This window comes from Cheilinus undulatus, linkage group 11, assembly GCF_018320785.1.
Source record: "Cheilinus undulatus linkage group 11, ASM1832078v1, whole genome shotgun sequence".
NCBI classification, from domain to species: Eukaryota; Metazoa; Chordata; class Actinopteri; order Labriformes; family Labridae; genus Cheilinus; species Cheilinus undulatus.
In genome coordinates this window covers 48,111,906-48,128,604 of record NC_054875.1, presented here as the reverse complement: position 1 = coordinate 48,128,604, position 16,699 = coordinate 48,111,906, and the positions used below count along the sequence as shown (strand labels likewise).

General features: G+C 41.0%; 1 protein-coding gene across 5 annotated transcripts in view; it reads right to left on the bottom strand.

Moving 5' to 3' along the window:
- Positions 1-510: 510 nt before the first annotated feature.
- Positions 511-16,699, bottom strand: part of sulf2b (sulfatase 2b) — a 213,639-nt gene continuing 197,450 nt past the window's right edge. For 3 of the 5 annotated variants that reach the window (XM_041799371.1, XM_041799374.1, XM_041799373.1), the window contains 10 exons: positions 12,895-13,099; positions 11,769-11,865; positions 9,071-9,165; positions 8,926-8,985; positions 7,336-7,505; positions 7,089-7,231; positions 6,407-6,530; positions 4,449-4,482; positions 3,820-3,876; positions 511-1,629 (listed from right to left, as the gene is read on the bottom strand). In XM_041799371.1, coding sequence (XP_041655305.1) covers positions 1,599-1,629; positions 3,820-3,876; positions 4,449-4,482; positions 6,407-6,530; positions 7,089-7,231; positions 7,336-7,505; positions 8,926-8,985; positions 9,071-9,165; positions 11,769-11,865; positions 12,895-13,099 — 1,016 coding nt within the window. In that variant the 3' untranslated portion in view covers positions 511-1,598. Of the gene's footprint in view, positions 1,633-3,819; positions 3,877-4,448; positions 4,483-6,406; positions 6,531-7,088; positions 7,232-7,335; positions 7,506-8,925; positions 8,986-9,070; positions 9,166-11,768; positions 11,866-12,894; positions 13,100-16,699 lie in introns of all 5 variants that reach the window. The other 2 variants (XM_041799375.1, XM_041799376.1) reach the window with 2 other exon arrangements.

Here is a 16,699-nt window from a genome sequence, read left to right as displayed (position 1 = left end):
GCAGTTTATATCAAAAGGTAACCTATTGTTAAGATCAACATCTTAATGACATGCTTTAGTCAGTTGTACTTTTTACTCTTATCTCATGTTGGCCATGCCAAAAGTCCTGAAGCATCAGATTTAGCATCTGTGACAAAAGTCCATCATGCACCAAACTCTGAAAGGTGTAATGGTGTGAAGGCACGCTCAGTGCTGCTTGCAGCCCAAGTTTCATTTTTGGTCTGGTTATTTTGCTTTGCTTGTCTGTTTGCTTCTGCTGGGGCTCAACAATTTGTAAACCCATCCATCCATACATCCATCCATTTTCTACACCGCTTATTCCATTCCGGGTCGCAGGGGGGCTGGAGCCTATCCCAGCTGTCATCGGGCGAGAGGCGGGGTACGCTCTGTCACTCGCAGGGCTGACATATAGAGACAGACAACCAGGCACGCTCACACTTACACCTACGGGCAATTTAGGGTCACCAATTAACCTACTGAGCATGTTTTTGGTGGTGGGAGGAAGCCACACGTGCACGGAGAGAACCCACACGTGCACGGGGAGAACATGCAAACTCTGCACAGAAAGGCCCTGACCGGGAAGTGAACCAGCGACCTTTGTGCTGTGAGGCAACAGCGCTAACCCCTGTGCTGCTGTGCCACCGAAAAGGGCTCTATAAATAAGATAACATAATTTTAATTGGGGTGTTTTGGCCTGATTTAAGGCTTGTCCCAACTAAGGGAGGCTAAGATGGAATGTTTTATAGGCTCAAAAGTATGACATCTTCAAAGGCAAGATGGAATGTTTAATAAGCCTTAAAGGATCACATTGTTTTTCTAAAGCCTGTTAAGGACTTCAAAGGGTGACATCATCATCAAAGGCAGAATACGGAATGTTCATAAAGCTGGGGATGTTGTTCAGGGGACTTTCCTTCCATTTCTGCCAAATAGTAGGCCATAGCTGGCAACTTTTGGAAAAGTATTTTGGTTTCTTAAAATGTTTTTTAAGGTTTGACACAAAAAAATAAGGGACTGTTTTTACGTTTAATACTAAAAACAATTGTGAAATTTTTTTTTGCAAACTCCATTAGTTGGAATTGTCTACGGTCTCTCATGGTTTTTAACTTGGTTTGAGGATAGTCTAGTGTGTAGCCAGCCTTTAAGGAATCAAATCTGGACTTAAAAAGATCTGATAAGAAGTCGGATTGGTTCGATCAATTGCTCAGGTGTGGTTAGTGGCAGGAAGCTCCACCTGGAAGTCAAAACTCAGGACAGAAAAAGGCCTTATCCCTATGACTGATGCTTCACTGAAGTATTCTGATGACACTCTTTCTCCTGCTCCTCTTCTTTCATCACTGATCCTCCTCTTCCTCCTCCTGTGGTCGTCCCCCACCCAGAGCTGGAGGCGGGAGCTGATGATGAGGTTCAGGTGTCTTCGTCCCAGCGTCTCCCTGAGCGACAGGGTAAGAGGGCCAAACGATGTCACGCAAATGGCAGGATGGTGAGGTTGAGGGGCGTGTTTGTCAATCGGTGCTGCTGGCATCGCTTCGACAACCACGCCATGCTCCTTCAGGCTGCTGTAGGTGGGGTCAGGAGCCTGCTCCCACCAGTCAGGAGGCTCAGCCCTTCCAGCCGTCCCATATAGGACCTCTACTTAAAAGAACAGAGATAGCCCAGTTAGATTCAGACGACAGTGGACCTCTTTGTCTGCTTGTGAGGTTCAATGAGTGCATGTGGATTTCACTAATCCAGTTTTATCTGGGTTTAGGAGTTCTCTGTTTTGTGTTTGGGCAGGTATACTACACATCTTAGTTTTAGGAACCAGGATATTCTCTTATCCCAGGATAAGACTGGGATAACTAGGATAGTTAAGTCCATGTAAACACGAAGTATGTTAGTTTAAGCAGAGGGACAACAAAACAAAGACATGCAGACAATAGAACCGGCAAAACTTGGTGACATCAGCCAAAAAGGATTCTCGACAAGGTGCAGTACAAGCAACACTGGATTTTAATACCAAAAAAACAGTAATAAACCTCTTTTTCATTGATTTAGCTGAACTGTATGACCTTTATGAGCTATGAGCAGAAAGTTCTAACCTAGCAAAGCAAAAGGACTGTCCAGATGTCTGTCATCAGGAAAATCCATCTTACAAAGCTCCAGTCTGAAATGGACTTGACCAATCAGTGTCAATTATGGAGAGTAAGGCGATAGCTACAAGAGGAGCTTAGTTGTACTGGAAGCTGATAGCAATGGCTACTGCAGATGTAGTGGTGAGCTTGGATGTAGCTATAGTGGCAGTTTTATCAGAACCGGACCATATTTCTTTAGCAAAAAAGAGCAGAAAGCCACACTGAAAGCTTTTCATGGCAGACAAAATGTTTTGGCACTTCTCCCGACCAGCCTTGGCCTACGTTTTATCCACCAACAAGCTCCACCGTTTGAAAGATCTTGCTAGTTTAGCTCAGGTAGCTTTCGGAGCTGCATATGTCTACCACCTTAACAAAGAAATGCAGTCCAGCTCTGATAGAATTGCTGCTATACTATTGCTGTATCCAAGCTAAATGCTACACTGACGGCATTGGTCAAGCCTGTTGGAGCTTTGCAAGATGGATCGTGTCAAGCCAGAATCAAGCTGGATACATGTTGACACACATGTTGCACTGCAGCCAAGGTCAAGCTCAACGGCATCTCTTTAGTCTGGGCATTTTCATCCCTGGTAATATGCTCGGTCACCACTGGTTGTTTTTGGGCCCTTGGTACATCCACGACCAGGGGCTTGTGGCAACCCTAATACCTGCCCAGACAGCACCCTAGGCCATGCTTACTCCTCACATCCACTCTATACTCTGTCCTAAAGGTTGTTATTGTTTCAACAGGTTATATTCCCATACCCCTGATAATATGCAAGGACATCCAGAGCACAGCCAGAGTTGTGTTGATCCTCCTTGCTCCCAGATGGTTCCCTCAGGTGGACTTACTTGCCACATCTACACATTACTTCAGCCTCAAATTTTGGCCCAAATATGCCTTAACGTTGTGCAAAGTACTGTATTTCACATTCATCTGGGACTACCCCCAATGTAAAAGCGTTTGGGAAGGGCAAGACTTTCTCTGAAGATGATCTGTCACATTTATTACGGGCCAATCAAAGTGACCAGACAATATGAAGTAGACATGTACAACTCTGAAAGTTACCGGTGCTGTTAACAGTTTTAAAACTGTGGAGCTTGTTGGTGGATAAAACTCATGCCAAGGCCGGTCAGAAGGTGCAAAAACATCTTCTCTGCCGAGAGAGGCTTTCATTGTGGCTCTGTGCTCTTTTACCAGAAATATGGCCCAGTTCTGATAAAACTGTCGTTATACTTAAGCTAAATCCATGCTAAATGCTACACTGGTGGCAACCATTGTATATACTGGCTTCTAGTACAACTAAACCCACCCATAGATACCCCCACGTTCTCCTCAAAGGATGCTGATTGGTCCAGACTGTTTAAGACCTGGTACAGTTGTTTCAGATTTGAGCTAAGCAAGATGGACCTGCCTGATGACACACAGAGTCTGACTTTGGAAGGTTGGAAACTGCAGTTTACAGGTCCATGGAAGCAATAGACCACTTTGAGAGTTTGCATGCAAGGTACAATTTTCAATATTTACCAAACAGTTACCAATTTTTTCTGAAGTTGTAAGTACCAATTTTACTTTTTTCCTTCACATAAAAAAGAGGTCAAGTTGAAGGTAGTAAGTTTAGACTGTAGACAGACAGATAAACAGACAGACATTCAGGTGCAGCAGTTAAGCAGAAAGCAAGCCATACGGTCTACGAAGAGGAAGACTCACAGGGTTCGAGACGATGAAGGTTTCTTGACTCTCGGCCACCTCCTCCTTTCAAACAGCCTGATGCAACAAACACACATGGAGTTACACACAAAGACACACACTCTCTCTCAGCTCCATCACCAGCAGCCTTCAGCTCCATCAGGAAATCATGCAGCGTACAAAGCATGGCAGGAAACACGATTGCTCAGACCCAATAGACCCCATGACCACTTTGCCCGGTCCCTACAGTTAGCACATTCACGTCTAGTGGTAGGACGTCCTGGTTCTTGTTGAATGGAGGGTAGGGTAAAGGTCTAGGGCTACACAGACCTACACACTGATTTTCAAGAGGCACACTCCAAACTGATGGAAATCTTATATTCTTTAATGTTGTGTCAATGCACATTCTGATCTCTTTTTTTAATTGCTTGTTATAGAATAACATAAATGCCCGAATACTTTTGTCCATATAGCCTAGCATAAACGTTTTAGGAAATGTATTTCCTTTCTCCAGCTGGTGTAGCGGAAGACTTCACTATTACCCCTTGTAGCTCTGTTTCAAGAAGCAAGGGGGCACTCTAGGGTCAAAGCTGGAAGCAGGACTTAGTCAAAGTCTCTATGTGTAAATGTGTGTGTTAATGTGTGTTTACCTGTAGTCATCAAAGCTGCTCTGATCCCGACCTCCTGATGAAAGACAAAATAAAACAAAACAAAATAATCTGTCACTAACCTTCAAAGATTCATAAAAGCAACAAAGACTTGGTCTGAAATATTCTTGTCTACTTATCGAACTAGAAACCTTTTCATGGTTCCCATTCTTCAAATGGGGACCACCAAAACATCCAGGGACATTTCAGAGCTCCACAGTTAGTTTAGCTGCAAATTATTTTCAAACATGTCTGACATCTTCTTTTCATCATTTCATTTTGATATTACCAACAGAGGACACTCAGGTGTTAAAGATGCTCCTAACACTGCCCCCTACAGGCTGAAAATTGGGATTAAAGGATTCACTGATACATGATGGCTAGGGTTCATTTAAAACCCCCGATCCTGCAGCCTTATGTTTGTGTGTCCATGAGCAGGACACCCAACTCAGAGGTGCTCCGATTGCTCTGTGTGTCAGCAGCATGTGACGGTGTATGAATAGAATTTGATAACACTAATAGCCAAAAGCAGATAGCTTGAGAGGGGTCTGGCTGAAGACAAAACAAACAAATGATTTAGTGCAAATTATTTGCATGAAAAAAAAAAAAACGCCTTTGGTGTGGACATTTAGGATACCAAAAGTTGAAAGTCACAAATCTGATCACAAAACCTTTAATGAGACAATTAAACAGTCTGCTCACTAGGAAAAAGCTCAGGAAATTATTTCAACGCAGCAAGTGTAGCTTACGTAGCTTTGTTAACTGCATAAGCTACAAAGATAACAGAGGTACATAGCTTATGTAGCTACGCAGCTGATGCAGCAAGCATAGCTGACATAGCTCCATTAGCTGAATAAACTAAGTAGATAACAGAGCTACATATCTTATGTAGCAATGTGGCTGAAGCAGCAAGCATGGCTCACCCAGCGAGCATAGCTGATGTAGCTCTGTTAACTGTGTAAGCTACGTAGATAACAGAGGTGCATAGCTTATATACATAGTGTCACAAATCTGATCCGCAAAACCTAATCACAAAACATTTAATGAAACCTAGTAAACAGTTTGCGTACTGGGAAAAAGCTCTGAAAATTATTTCAACATAGAAAGTATAGCTTACAAGGCTCCATTAGCTGCTTAAGCTATATAGATAACAGAGTTGCATAGCTTATGTAGCTACGTGGCTGACGCAGCAAGCATAGCTGATGTAGCTCCATTGGCTGCATAAGCTACGTAGATAACAGAAGTGCATAGCTTATTGCAGACTTTCGCTCTACGACAGGGGGGAGTGGCTTCAGTCCACGGAACCCTGAACAGGACAAGTGCCGTATATAATGGATGGACATTTTAGCTTTAAAATCTTTTAATTTTATTGCTTTGCATCTACAATTGATGCAAGCGTTTTCCATGCATGATACATGATAAAAAGAAAAGTACTTGTTTACAATGATCTGAGTGTTAGGGGTGAAGAGTTAGTGAACCTTTTTAGGCTCCGGTGTTGGTGTTTCAGCAGCTATCATAATTTAAATTAACTGGATTATTGAAGCTGTCATAATTATCAATAGGATCTGTAATAATGAAGAGACAGCTCACTGAGGATTAATTAAAGGGATGAACACTGAGTCATAATGAGAGCTGCTCACATTAAGTAAAAGACCACTAAAAAGGGGTCAGTCTGAAGAAAAAATCCAATTACAATGGTGAAGTGAGCACTTTTACATTAAATGAAAAGTAATTTTCCTTGACCTTGAAAATGCTCCAAAACAGAGTACTAAACTTCAGAATTTTCTTTTTTTAATCATCTTGGACGGGACATTTTTTAGTTCATAATTGGTGTTAAAAGATGTACTTTTATGTTTGATACTGCTCCCTTTTAATCACCACACAAGTATTTTATCTAAGACAGCACAGAGGAATATTCAAACTCCAATGTGGATTTCTGATTTGTGTTATCGTTGTCATACCGTGCTCCAGTGAGCGTGTGCGAGGATTACACTGTTTGTGTCCCCTGCAGCCTCGAAGCTCCATCAGCTGAACGTGAAGCTGGTTTAGGACGGTCCGATCCAAAGAGCTGACGGCGTTTATCAACTGTGAGCACAAAAAGAGAGAAAAAAGAGTTAGAGGTTTGATTTCAATGCAGATATAATAAACTTTAGATTAGCAGTAAATCACTGATGTCGAAAAAAGCAAGTTAAAAACAATGAGCTTTACAGAGTAAAAAGGTGAAAAACTAAACAAGCATGCATCACAAGCCAGGTGCATCAGTGTTTGCATCTCAACAAGAATAATTTTGCAGTAACTAAGTTTCCACAAGATGGCAGTAGCTACATTAAAACAACCATATGGGCACCCTGAAGGCATCGTTCACAATGAAAGAAAGAAACTCTTCAATATATATGTACTATAATTCAGCTTCTTCAGAGACAGCATGAAGCTTTTCAGCCTGTGGAGAATTAAGCATTTAATTCCAAAGATAAATCCTCTTAGTGAGTCTATTATCTGACACAGTAATAAAATTATTGTTATAATCCTTTAACATTTCCTATCTTCTTACTAAACGCCTAAAAAACTTCATGCAGCTCTGTCTGTTAACCAAAAAGTCTAAAATCCAAACATCCCTGCAGCTTCATTCGAAACTGTGCTTACCTGGTACGGGTCTGTGTTGAGGTCGAAGTACTCCAGGAAGCCGGTGGCGAACTCACAGAACAGGAAGTTGTGGGTCTCGTTAATCGTCCTCAGACACCAGTAAGTGTTGTTGTTGGCACTGGTACAGGCACAGAATGGACCAACTGCAACACAAACATACAGGAAAACACAGAAAATTACACCCATGTTAAAATATTAATTTAAATGCCTCACAGATATTAGTATGTTTGGTCATGTCGTGTCGCACGTGTCCAGTAGGGCGGGGTGTGCCAGTGCTGGTTATCGTGAGTGAAGCAGGTGAGTCCAGGCATCGAGCATGTGTCGTTGTTTCTGATCCTTTTTATCATCTTCCTCATTTTCTTCCTTCTCTTCTGCTCCTTCAGAAGCCACGCCTTCTTGTCCCGAGCTCCGCCTTTCCTGCTCAAATGGACAAACACACATATGATTCAGAAAAGGTCAACTAAAGCTGCAGGACTGAGTGGGCCCTCACATCCCAGTGCTGGTCGAGGTGTGTATCTGTAGAGCAGAGAGACCATGTAGATACTCCCAGGACTGTTATTAAATAAAAATTAACACTTTGTATATGAGGTACTACTGGCCGTCACCACTAGGTGGCAGTGATCAGGCCAAGAAGATATTCATGAAGATATGACTTGTGTAGGAGTTATGCTGGTGCCTTCCAGTAGGTGGCGCAAATCTCCAAATGACATTCAGATGTGTTGAGGGCCAGACCATTAACCTCATATATGAGATTTGAAGGAAACCAAATATTACCTATTGGAGTTCTGGTAACTTCCTGTATAATGGCGAGTATTGACATGTACACCATAGCCACAAGGCATGTCACAGTTAAACCTGCAGGTGCTAAGGATGGAAGTACTGAAGTGAATCAGGCATGTCTGTCAAAAACCAGAGTTTCATGTGTTGAAAAGAGAACAGAGAAAATATGGCCCCTGTATAGCTTTTGGCCTATGACATGTCATCTTACTGTATGCCTAAGCTAAAGCTGTTTGTATGTAGGAGTTCGTTCAAATATCACCCAAAAATACAGGACTAACTAGACATAAAATAAAAATGGTGGACTTCCTGTTGGTTTTACATCATGGGTCTAAGAGGCTTTTTCATAGGGCCTGAAGTGATACAACTCCAAAGAAATCTAAAAATCCTGGGTTCAACCTGCTGCAGGGGCTAAATCTTTAAAATATTCTTGGGCATGCCAGTTAGCCATACAGCCATGCCCACCCATCAGACTCATATTTTATGTAAAAACTAATGACAAGGGTCATGTGTTGGAAATTTGGTGACTGTACAAGCACGTTAAGCCCTGAAGAAACCTCACTGCATTGCCACAGTGTAAAAAAGGGCAAATTTGAAACATGTTTGCGGTAACTTTTTGATTACAGTAAAAGCAGAATCTTTGAGACTGTTTTCAAAAATGCATTGAACAAAAATGAACAAATCAACAGGTACAGTAATTATCTGTTAAAGGAATTAGGTCAACATATTACAAAGCTTTATGTTTTATGTTTTACTATTATGCAAAACATATTTGAGTTATTTTGTAAGATAAGGCTCTCTGCCAGAGGGTTAAGCTATGTTATGGTTCTCTATGGTTTTAAGGTCAATAAAGGGTGTTTACACGGCAGTGGCTTTTTCAGACTATCCTCTTATTCAGGCTAAAATGGAAATCTTGCTCTCTAGATAAACACAGCTAAATGATTTTAAAAGGCCACTGGCAGTAGAGAAAGCCGGGGAAACATGATGATTAGCTGAAGCTTCTAAAGAACAGCAAAACCACAAAACTACTTCCCTGGATCATGGGACCAATCCATCTCACCTGAAGGGGTGAATGCTTCCTCCTCTGTACCGCAGCTTGTTCTTCAGTTTGGATTTATACCTGGAAAAAAAAAAAAACAGCTGTAATAACACATAGGCAGACTCCTTCAGGTTTTCAAGGCATCACGGCGAGCTGCTGTACTCACAGGTATTTATTACAGTCACACTCCAGGGGGCGAGCCTTCTTCAGGTGACCTCTGACCTCCCTCAGGTTCTTTATCTTCGTCTGCAGCGTCTCGATCTGACATAGAGAAAAAGGTCAGTGAGAGTTCAAACAGTTTTTCAGGCTGCATGTTAGTTATAAAAAAAGAGGAAAATTAAATGTCGAAAAATGTCCTCTTCCAAAAACATTCAGAAAAAATTATGCAGGAACATTTCCTCTCCTTTTGGAGGTTAAATCTTTGAATTAACGTCAGTCCTGAATTGTCACTGTTAGCACACTGAAAAAAGTAGATCAACTTTAGCCTGTTATTATGGCCTGGCCCTCTGAGACACAAAAAAGTCCTGAACAATTTTTTTAACCTATGCTATTTAACTACACTCAAATGAAGTTGTTTTGATGAGAGCCCTAGGAGGAGTTCATTCAAATATTACATCTGTGACTGTCCAAAAATACAAGATTTGTTAGGAAAAAACAGAAATAGTGGACTTCCTGTTGGTTTTACAACACAGGTACATGAGGCTTTTTCTTAGGGCCTGAAATGATACATAAGCCAAAGTGTCAAAATCCAAGGTTTAGCCTGTTGCAGGGGCTTAATTTTTCAAATAATGTAGGGGGCGCCACTTAGCCATCAAGCCATGCCCAGTCATCAAACTCATACGGTATGTAAGACTTAACGACAAGGGTCATGTGTGTGAAATTTGAAGACTGTACAAGAATGTTAAACCCTTAGGAAATACTTCCTGTTTTATGGCGTTCACTACATCACTAAGGCGGACAAAAAGAGAACATTTCCCCCCTCTTTTTAAAAAGTTAAATCTTTAATTTGTGTCAGTCCTGATGAAAAATATCAAATATCTAAAAATTTGTTTATATTTTAACCCTATATTTTGCATATAAATGGGTGAATTTGTCCTTTATTAACTGCAAAATGCTAGATTTATGATTTTTTTTATAGGTTATTGGAACACAAACTCTGTTGGTAAATTTCTGTTTTCTTTAGGGGGGATGGTATGAATAGTTTGAAGTTGGAAGTACAGGGTTTATTATCATTTCAAAGAGTCTAGTTAAGGTCAATTTTAGTACGCCACAGTTAACCTTAAACTTTCAGTCCGAGCTGAAGTAGGGATAAATGCATTCCCTCGAAGAAGAAAATTTATCATCAGAAGACGGGAACTCGGACCCACCAGTCTGTTATGACAGGTCGCAACCCAAGTTTCTTAAAAATTTTAAACAACGCATGTTTACTTAGAATATGTTGTAATTTAGAGCCTGATTTGACTAAAATACCAGATATAAATAAAGAAACTGACAAATTCCATACCCTCTTTCCCCATCATTGTGTCTATTTTTGCCAGTTTTCCAGAGACTTTGTGAGATGACCTCATTATCATAGGAAAAGTAGCCATTTATTACAAGAAGAGGAAATAATTAGTTGAAATATTGATCAAACATTAAACTTCACCCTATTTCACAGTAAAACAGCGTAAAATAAAAGGTATCGATGCATGTCACAAAAAGACTTAAGGACTTTTGCCACCATTTTGTTTTTAGACACCAAGTCGCAACCAACTGAAAACTGTTCTGCGACCCACTTATGGGTCCCGACCCACCAGTTGAGAACCACTGATCTAGCAGACTTCTGTAATTGTGACTATTTTAACTCAAAAAGTAATAAATTAACTGCCTTTGAAACTTGCTTCATGTTTGACTCTTTATCTACTTTAAGACAGTTTGTCACAAATGGGGGCTCGTCCGGGACAGTCTGCGACAATCCTCTAAAATTCCAATCACTGTTGTTTTTAAGAAAAAGTCACCAAATGAGTTGTTCTCTAGATACTGCATGAATTAAATTGCTATCAAAGACATCGTATTTTTATGCAATGTCAAATTGAAAGTTATCCCTCTACAAAGCTATTTGCAGAGCAAAATGTCAACTTCTTTTGAGGGGATTTTTTTGGCGAAGGGATGGGATTAAATGGTTGTTGGCTTGGTCCAACTCCTTTTTGGATATGTAAACTAAACCAATGAGTGTTTCACTTTTTGTTTATGTTTATTATTTTCTCTAGGTTATTTTCTCTAGGTTCTTTAACCCTCTACAAAGCCATTTATGGGCGAAAATGTCAACTTCCTTTGAGGGTTTTTTGTTTTTTGTCGACGGGATGGGATTACATGGATGTGGACCATTAAGTGTTTTACAGTTCTTTTCAGTTTATATTTTCTCTAGGTTAATTTTTCTCTAGGTTCTTTAACCCTCTACAAAGCTATTTGCAGATGAAAATATCATCTTCCTTTGAGGGTTTTTTTTGGCGAAGGGATGGGATTACATGGATGTGGATTAGTCTGACTCCGTTTTGGATATGGATATGTAGCCCCTGACTAATTTACTGTTTTGTTTATGTTCATTATTTTCTCTAGGTTATTTTTCTGTAGGTTCTTAATCCATCTACAGAGATATTTGCAGACTAAAATGTCAACTTACTTTGAAGGGATTTTTTGGTGAAGGGATGGGATTACATGGATGTGGACTTAGTCCAACTGCTTTTTTGATATGTAAACCAAACCACTGGGTGATTTACTGTTTTCTTGAAGTTTATTATTTTCTCTAGGATCTTCCTGCTCTCTCTTTAGATGATCAGGATAAATTTCAGTGTGAAACATTGTCTGCTAGCTGGCTGTTTAACCTCGTGGTCGATGTGCAGCTTGTGGTCCTTCCAGGCCTGCAGAGACTGATACACTCCTGAATCACACTTCACCGTGGCGTTGGGCAGAATGGAGCATCTGCAGTAAAACAACAATAACAACATAATGGCATTAACGTTAAGCAGTCCCACGGTGGGCAGGAACAGAGCAACACATGGAATAACTGCAGAACAACAGCAGAAGCTGACATTTATTTTCTACTGACGATGATGCTTCTCTCCTGAATGTGTGAGTTTTTAAATGAAGGATTATTTGTCTCACTGATTCACACCTCGTTGATTCAGCAGACTCATCAGGGTTCCATCTGGGCTGCAGATTCTCATTTAGAGATGATTTATCAGCTGTTACACAACATTTAACTCCCAAAACACTCAGTAATTAGATCAGGCTTCGTTATGACATGAAAATCCTTGAGGAAGTTTTACAGTGAAACTAAGATGATTTTAAGTGCAGTTTAAGACTTAATAGAAAAGGACCAGGATCACCCAAGGTCCCTGAAAAGATGTGTAATTATTTCAGAGGTCAGGGGTCCTGAAGGTCTGCCTTAGCTGAAGGTTATGAGAGTTATTCTGATAACTTCCGGATGAATATGCATCCATTCCTCCTTTTCCACTTATCTCGAGTCAGGCAGCAGGCAAAGCAAGTCAACCCTGACGTTCCATGTTTTCCAACTCCTCCTGGGGGATCCTGAGGCGTTCCCAAGCCAGGTAGGATATATAATCCCTCCAGCAAGTTCTGGGTCTACCCTGGGGTCACCGCCAAGTTGCAGTGCTGCATATTTGTCACACTTCAGTTATCGGTTATATTTTGAATCATCTACCTGTCAGGTCCAAGAGGCAGACTCTTTCTCTACCTTTAAGAGTAGGCTTAAAACTTTCCTATTTAATAAAACTTATAGTTAGAACCTGGTCCAGGTCTGAGCTAGTCTGCTATAGTCTTTAAACTTTCCTCTTTAATAAAGCTTATAGTTAGGACTAGCTCAGACATTAGACCAGGTCTAAGTTAGTCTGCTATAGTCTTAAAACTTTCCTCTTTAATAAAGCTTATGGTAGGACTAGCTCAGACCTGGACCAGACCTGGACCAGGTCTTAGTTAGTCTGCTACTACCTGTGTGTGACTTTGAGGGAGTTTGGAGGCAGGGCCACACTGGTGGGAACTTCTCCCGTCCCGCTGAACTCGTCCTCAGACTCGTCCCCAAACGGCTGAACCCCGTTAGCCTCGTCCACTAGGCTGCTGTTACCGGGGTAACCGTTTATCAGGGATACTGAGCGGCTGAAACGGTTTCTGGAGTAACTCTTCAGGGCTTTGAACTCTGGGATGGACACAGAAAGACTGTTGTTTAATCACTGACATTGACACGATTACAACCCAGCAATAACCTTTATGAACAGTTCCAGTCAGCACAGAAAAAGCTCTACGAAAAATAACCAACGACCTTTTAATGACAGCAGACTCCGGACTCTTTTCCATTCTTATCCTCCCTGACCTGACTGCAGCTTTCGATACCATCTCCCATTCGGTCCTTCTCCATAGACTGGCATCCACTGGCTTATCTGGCACCCCACTTGACTGGTTCAAATCCTATCTCTCCTGCCGTACTCAATTCATTCAGTTAAGAACATTTACATCCCAGCCATCTCCCATCTCCTCCGATGTCCCCCAGGGTTCTGTCCTTGGTCCTATCCCCTTCATCCTCTATCTCCTCCCCTTGGCTATATATTCCGTAAATATAACATTCAGTTTCACTGCTATGCAGACGACACCCAGCTCTACCTCTCCTCCGCTGTTTTTTATTGGTAGATGTTTTGCTGCTGCTAAATTCAAAATGAGCTCATATTTTCATGAAATGCTAAAATGTCTTAGTTTAACGTCTGATATGTTGTTTATCTTCTATTTAGAATAAAATATGGGTTTATGAGATTCGACAATCATTGCATTGTTTTTGTTTACATTTTACACAGTGTCCCAACTTTTTTGGAATTGCAGTGGTATTTTAAAAATGATAAATCATGTACAAACTTTACATTTTTGACAAAAACAAGAAAAAAACAAACTTCCTGAAAAACGTACAAGGTCATATAAGAAGCAACACTGCAGATATTTATCCAGGAAGAGTGAAGAAAAAGGAGAAACTTTATTCTAGACTGTTCCATTTCTCCATTTTCTTCTATAAACAAAAGAAAAAATCCTCCTGATAAATGGACAGAACTCTCTCCAGTGTGCAGTTCAGAGCTCAGACATTAGAGGGTATCATCTGATCAGAAAATCAGCTGATCAAACTTTAACAAGTGCAGCAGAAAACTTTCTGAAAAATGAGTTTAATTAGGAGCTAGGTAATCTCCTCTGCAGGCTTAAAAATCATTTTAATGCCTCGAGTCTGTCGATAAAATATGAATTTCACATTGGCAGCTCTGAGTGAGGAGATATCCTAATGCATAATACAGAAACACCTTCCTCCAGCGTCATTATAGCGACTTAGCCGTGGTTTTATCCTAATACCAAAGTCCAACCTTGAAGGGTTCTTAATACACTAATGCTCTTTAGCTGACATTACCACTCACAGCTCCAGTCTATCTCAAACAGCAGCTTTCTAATGAGCTGTGAGCAAAATATTCAGGAATAAGCAGAATTCAAAATCTCACAAGAATGTCGCCATTAGCTCAGAAATCTGAGCTCAGAGCAGAATTCAGAGAGTCCACACACGGAGCTGAGATTTACCCAACATTACAACAAAACCTCCATAAAGCTCTGCAGGGTCTCCTCCAGGCCATGGCTGTCCAAAACTTGGTCCAAAGGGGGCAGCTGAAGTTTTCAGCTTTCAAGAACCTCAGGCATGTCCAGGTACCCCCTTTGGACCAAGTTTTGGAGATCTTGCAAACCAGAAGATAATATCCAATAATCCTCTTTAATATTTCAGCAGCAAAAGCTAGTGTTGCATTGACTTCAGTGCTAATAAACATTTATTACCTCCGCCAAGAAGGCCATGTGATGGTTTGTTCGCAACATAACTCAAAAACTTATGGATGGATTTTGATGAAATTTTCGGAGAATGTCAAAAATGGCATAAGGAAGAACTGATTAGATTTTGGGACTGATCCGAATCACCGTCTGGATCCAGGAATTTTTGAAAGGATTCATTACTATTGGGAGATAGGGCTAATGGCGGAGGTCTGCGCTCTCTGAGTGCTTTTCTAGTTTATCATGAAATGTGGTCCGGTGTCTTGCAGGATTTTCAGTATCCATTGTCTTTGTAGTCGCTTTTTAATCAGGACACAGAGAATGGTTTCATCGATGATTCCAACCTTTAAGTGTAACTGACGACCAGATATCCATCTCTTGGAGGCAGGAAAACGTTGTCGTTTGCGATTATTTTGTCATTTTTAGCATTCCTACTTTTCGACTGTTTAAATAGGTTGTATGCAGATGACACTACGTCACAGCAAAGGACTTCAGATAGAAGGCGGTGCCATCAAAACGCCAAACTATGGTGCTGTTCACAGCTGTTCCAGTAAGTCAAGCTAAGTCTGGAAAGCAGAAGCCCATTAAGGCAAAAAGTTTAAAAATCTCACGGCAGACATGGATTAAAAGTGTCTGTCTAACGTCTGGAGAGGCAAAGGCAGATGACTCTCAAATATGGTCTATTTCCACCTGGCAGTCCTAGTGACACAGTAAACCCTGATCTTTGTTGTGTTTCCACACCCAGTTTCGCTCATTATGATGGAAAATCTGTCGCTCCTAAGAGATCTGGACCATGTGGCTCATATCAGTAGTAAGAGTTGGTCTTTTAGCTCCTAAATGGTTCTTATTTTAGTACCAGTTTGGCTTTTTAGAATATGGATTGAACAGGAACAAAAATGGAGAATGGAAACTGGCTCCCAAACAAAAGCCAGCTCCCCTTGTTTATACAAAGGAGCCGGTTTGGAGAGCAGACTCATCCATAAATGGCACATCATTACTCAGTCTCATACACATTTATCTTCCCCTTATGTCGACTCTTCTTCAATGGCAACTTTTGGAAAGGTTAGTGGAACTGATGGGGCGCGAGGGTTTCGAGTGTCAGTTCCATCCACTTTTCCAAAAGTTGCCATCTATGGCCTAAAATAAGGGGAAAATGCCCCAACATCCCCAGCTTCATAGACATTCTATCCTTAAGCCTAGAGAGCCTCGAAAACATTCCATCCTTGCTTGCATGCACTCTAGTCTAGACCCCCAGTTGCCATTTCATAAGACAAGGGCTCTTCAATTGGGTCCAGTTTGGCTTTTAAGATGTGGATTAAATGACAAAAATGGAAGTAAAGAGACTGGCTCTCAAATGGGAGCCAGCTCCTGTCATTCATATAAAAGGGTCGACTTGAAGAACCCCCTGGTTCATGAACAACACATTATTTCAGTCTTATACACACACATATACCAACCCTTATGTTGACTGTTCTCTGTTGGCAACTGTTGGGAAAGTGGGTGGAAATTTTTCCCTCCATTCATGCCGATTATTTGGCAAAAATGAATGGTGCCACCTTCACCAACATTTCCGTGCCCTGCTTTTGAATCCTTCAGAAAGATGAAGTCATCTTTCAAAGCTTATCAAACATTCCATCCTTGCCTTTTCTGTGCAGGCAAGTCTAGGACCCCCGTTATTATTTCAATCCAACCAGTACACCACAAGGTTTATAGGTTTATATATTGTCTTAATAGTATATCAGTGTTGTTATTAAAAAGCATTTTTCCGACAAAATGAGGGAGAAAAGCTGTTAAAGAGGACCAGCTAGCCTCTTAGCTCAGAGCTAGACTCCTCCAGGTAGGGATCTTAGCCGATGGATGTAGATATTTTCTGAAAACTGCTTCACATTGATTCCTAACCACTTCCTGCCCCCCATCTAGCACTGATTACATCATCACGAATGCAAACAACTGT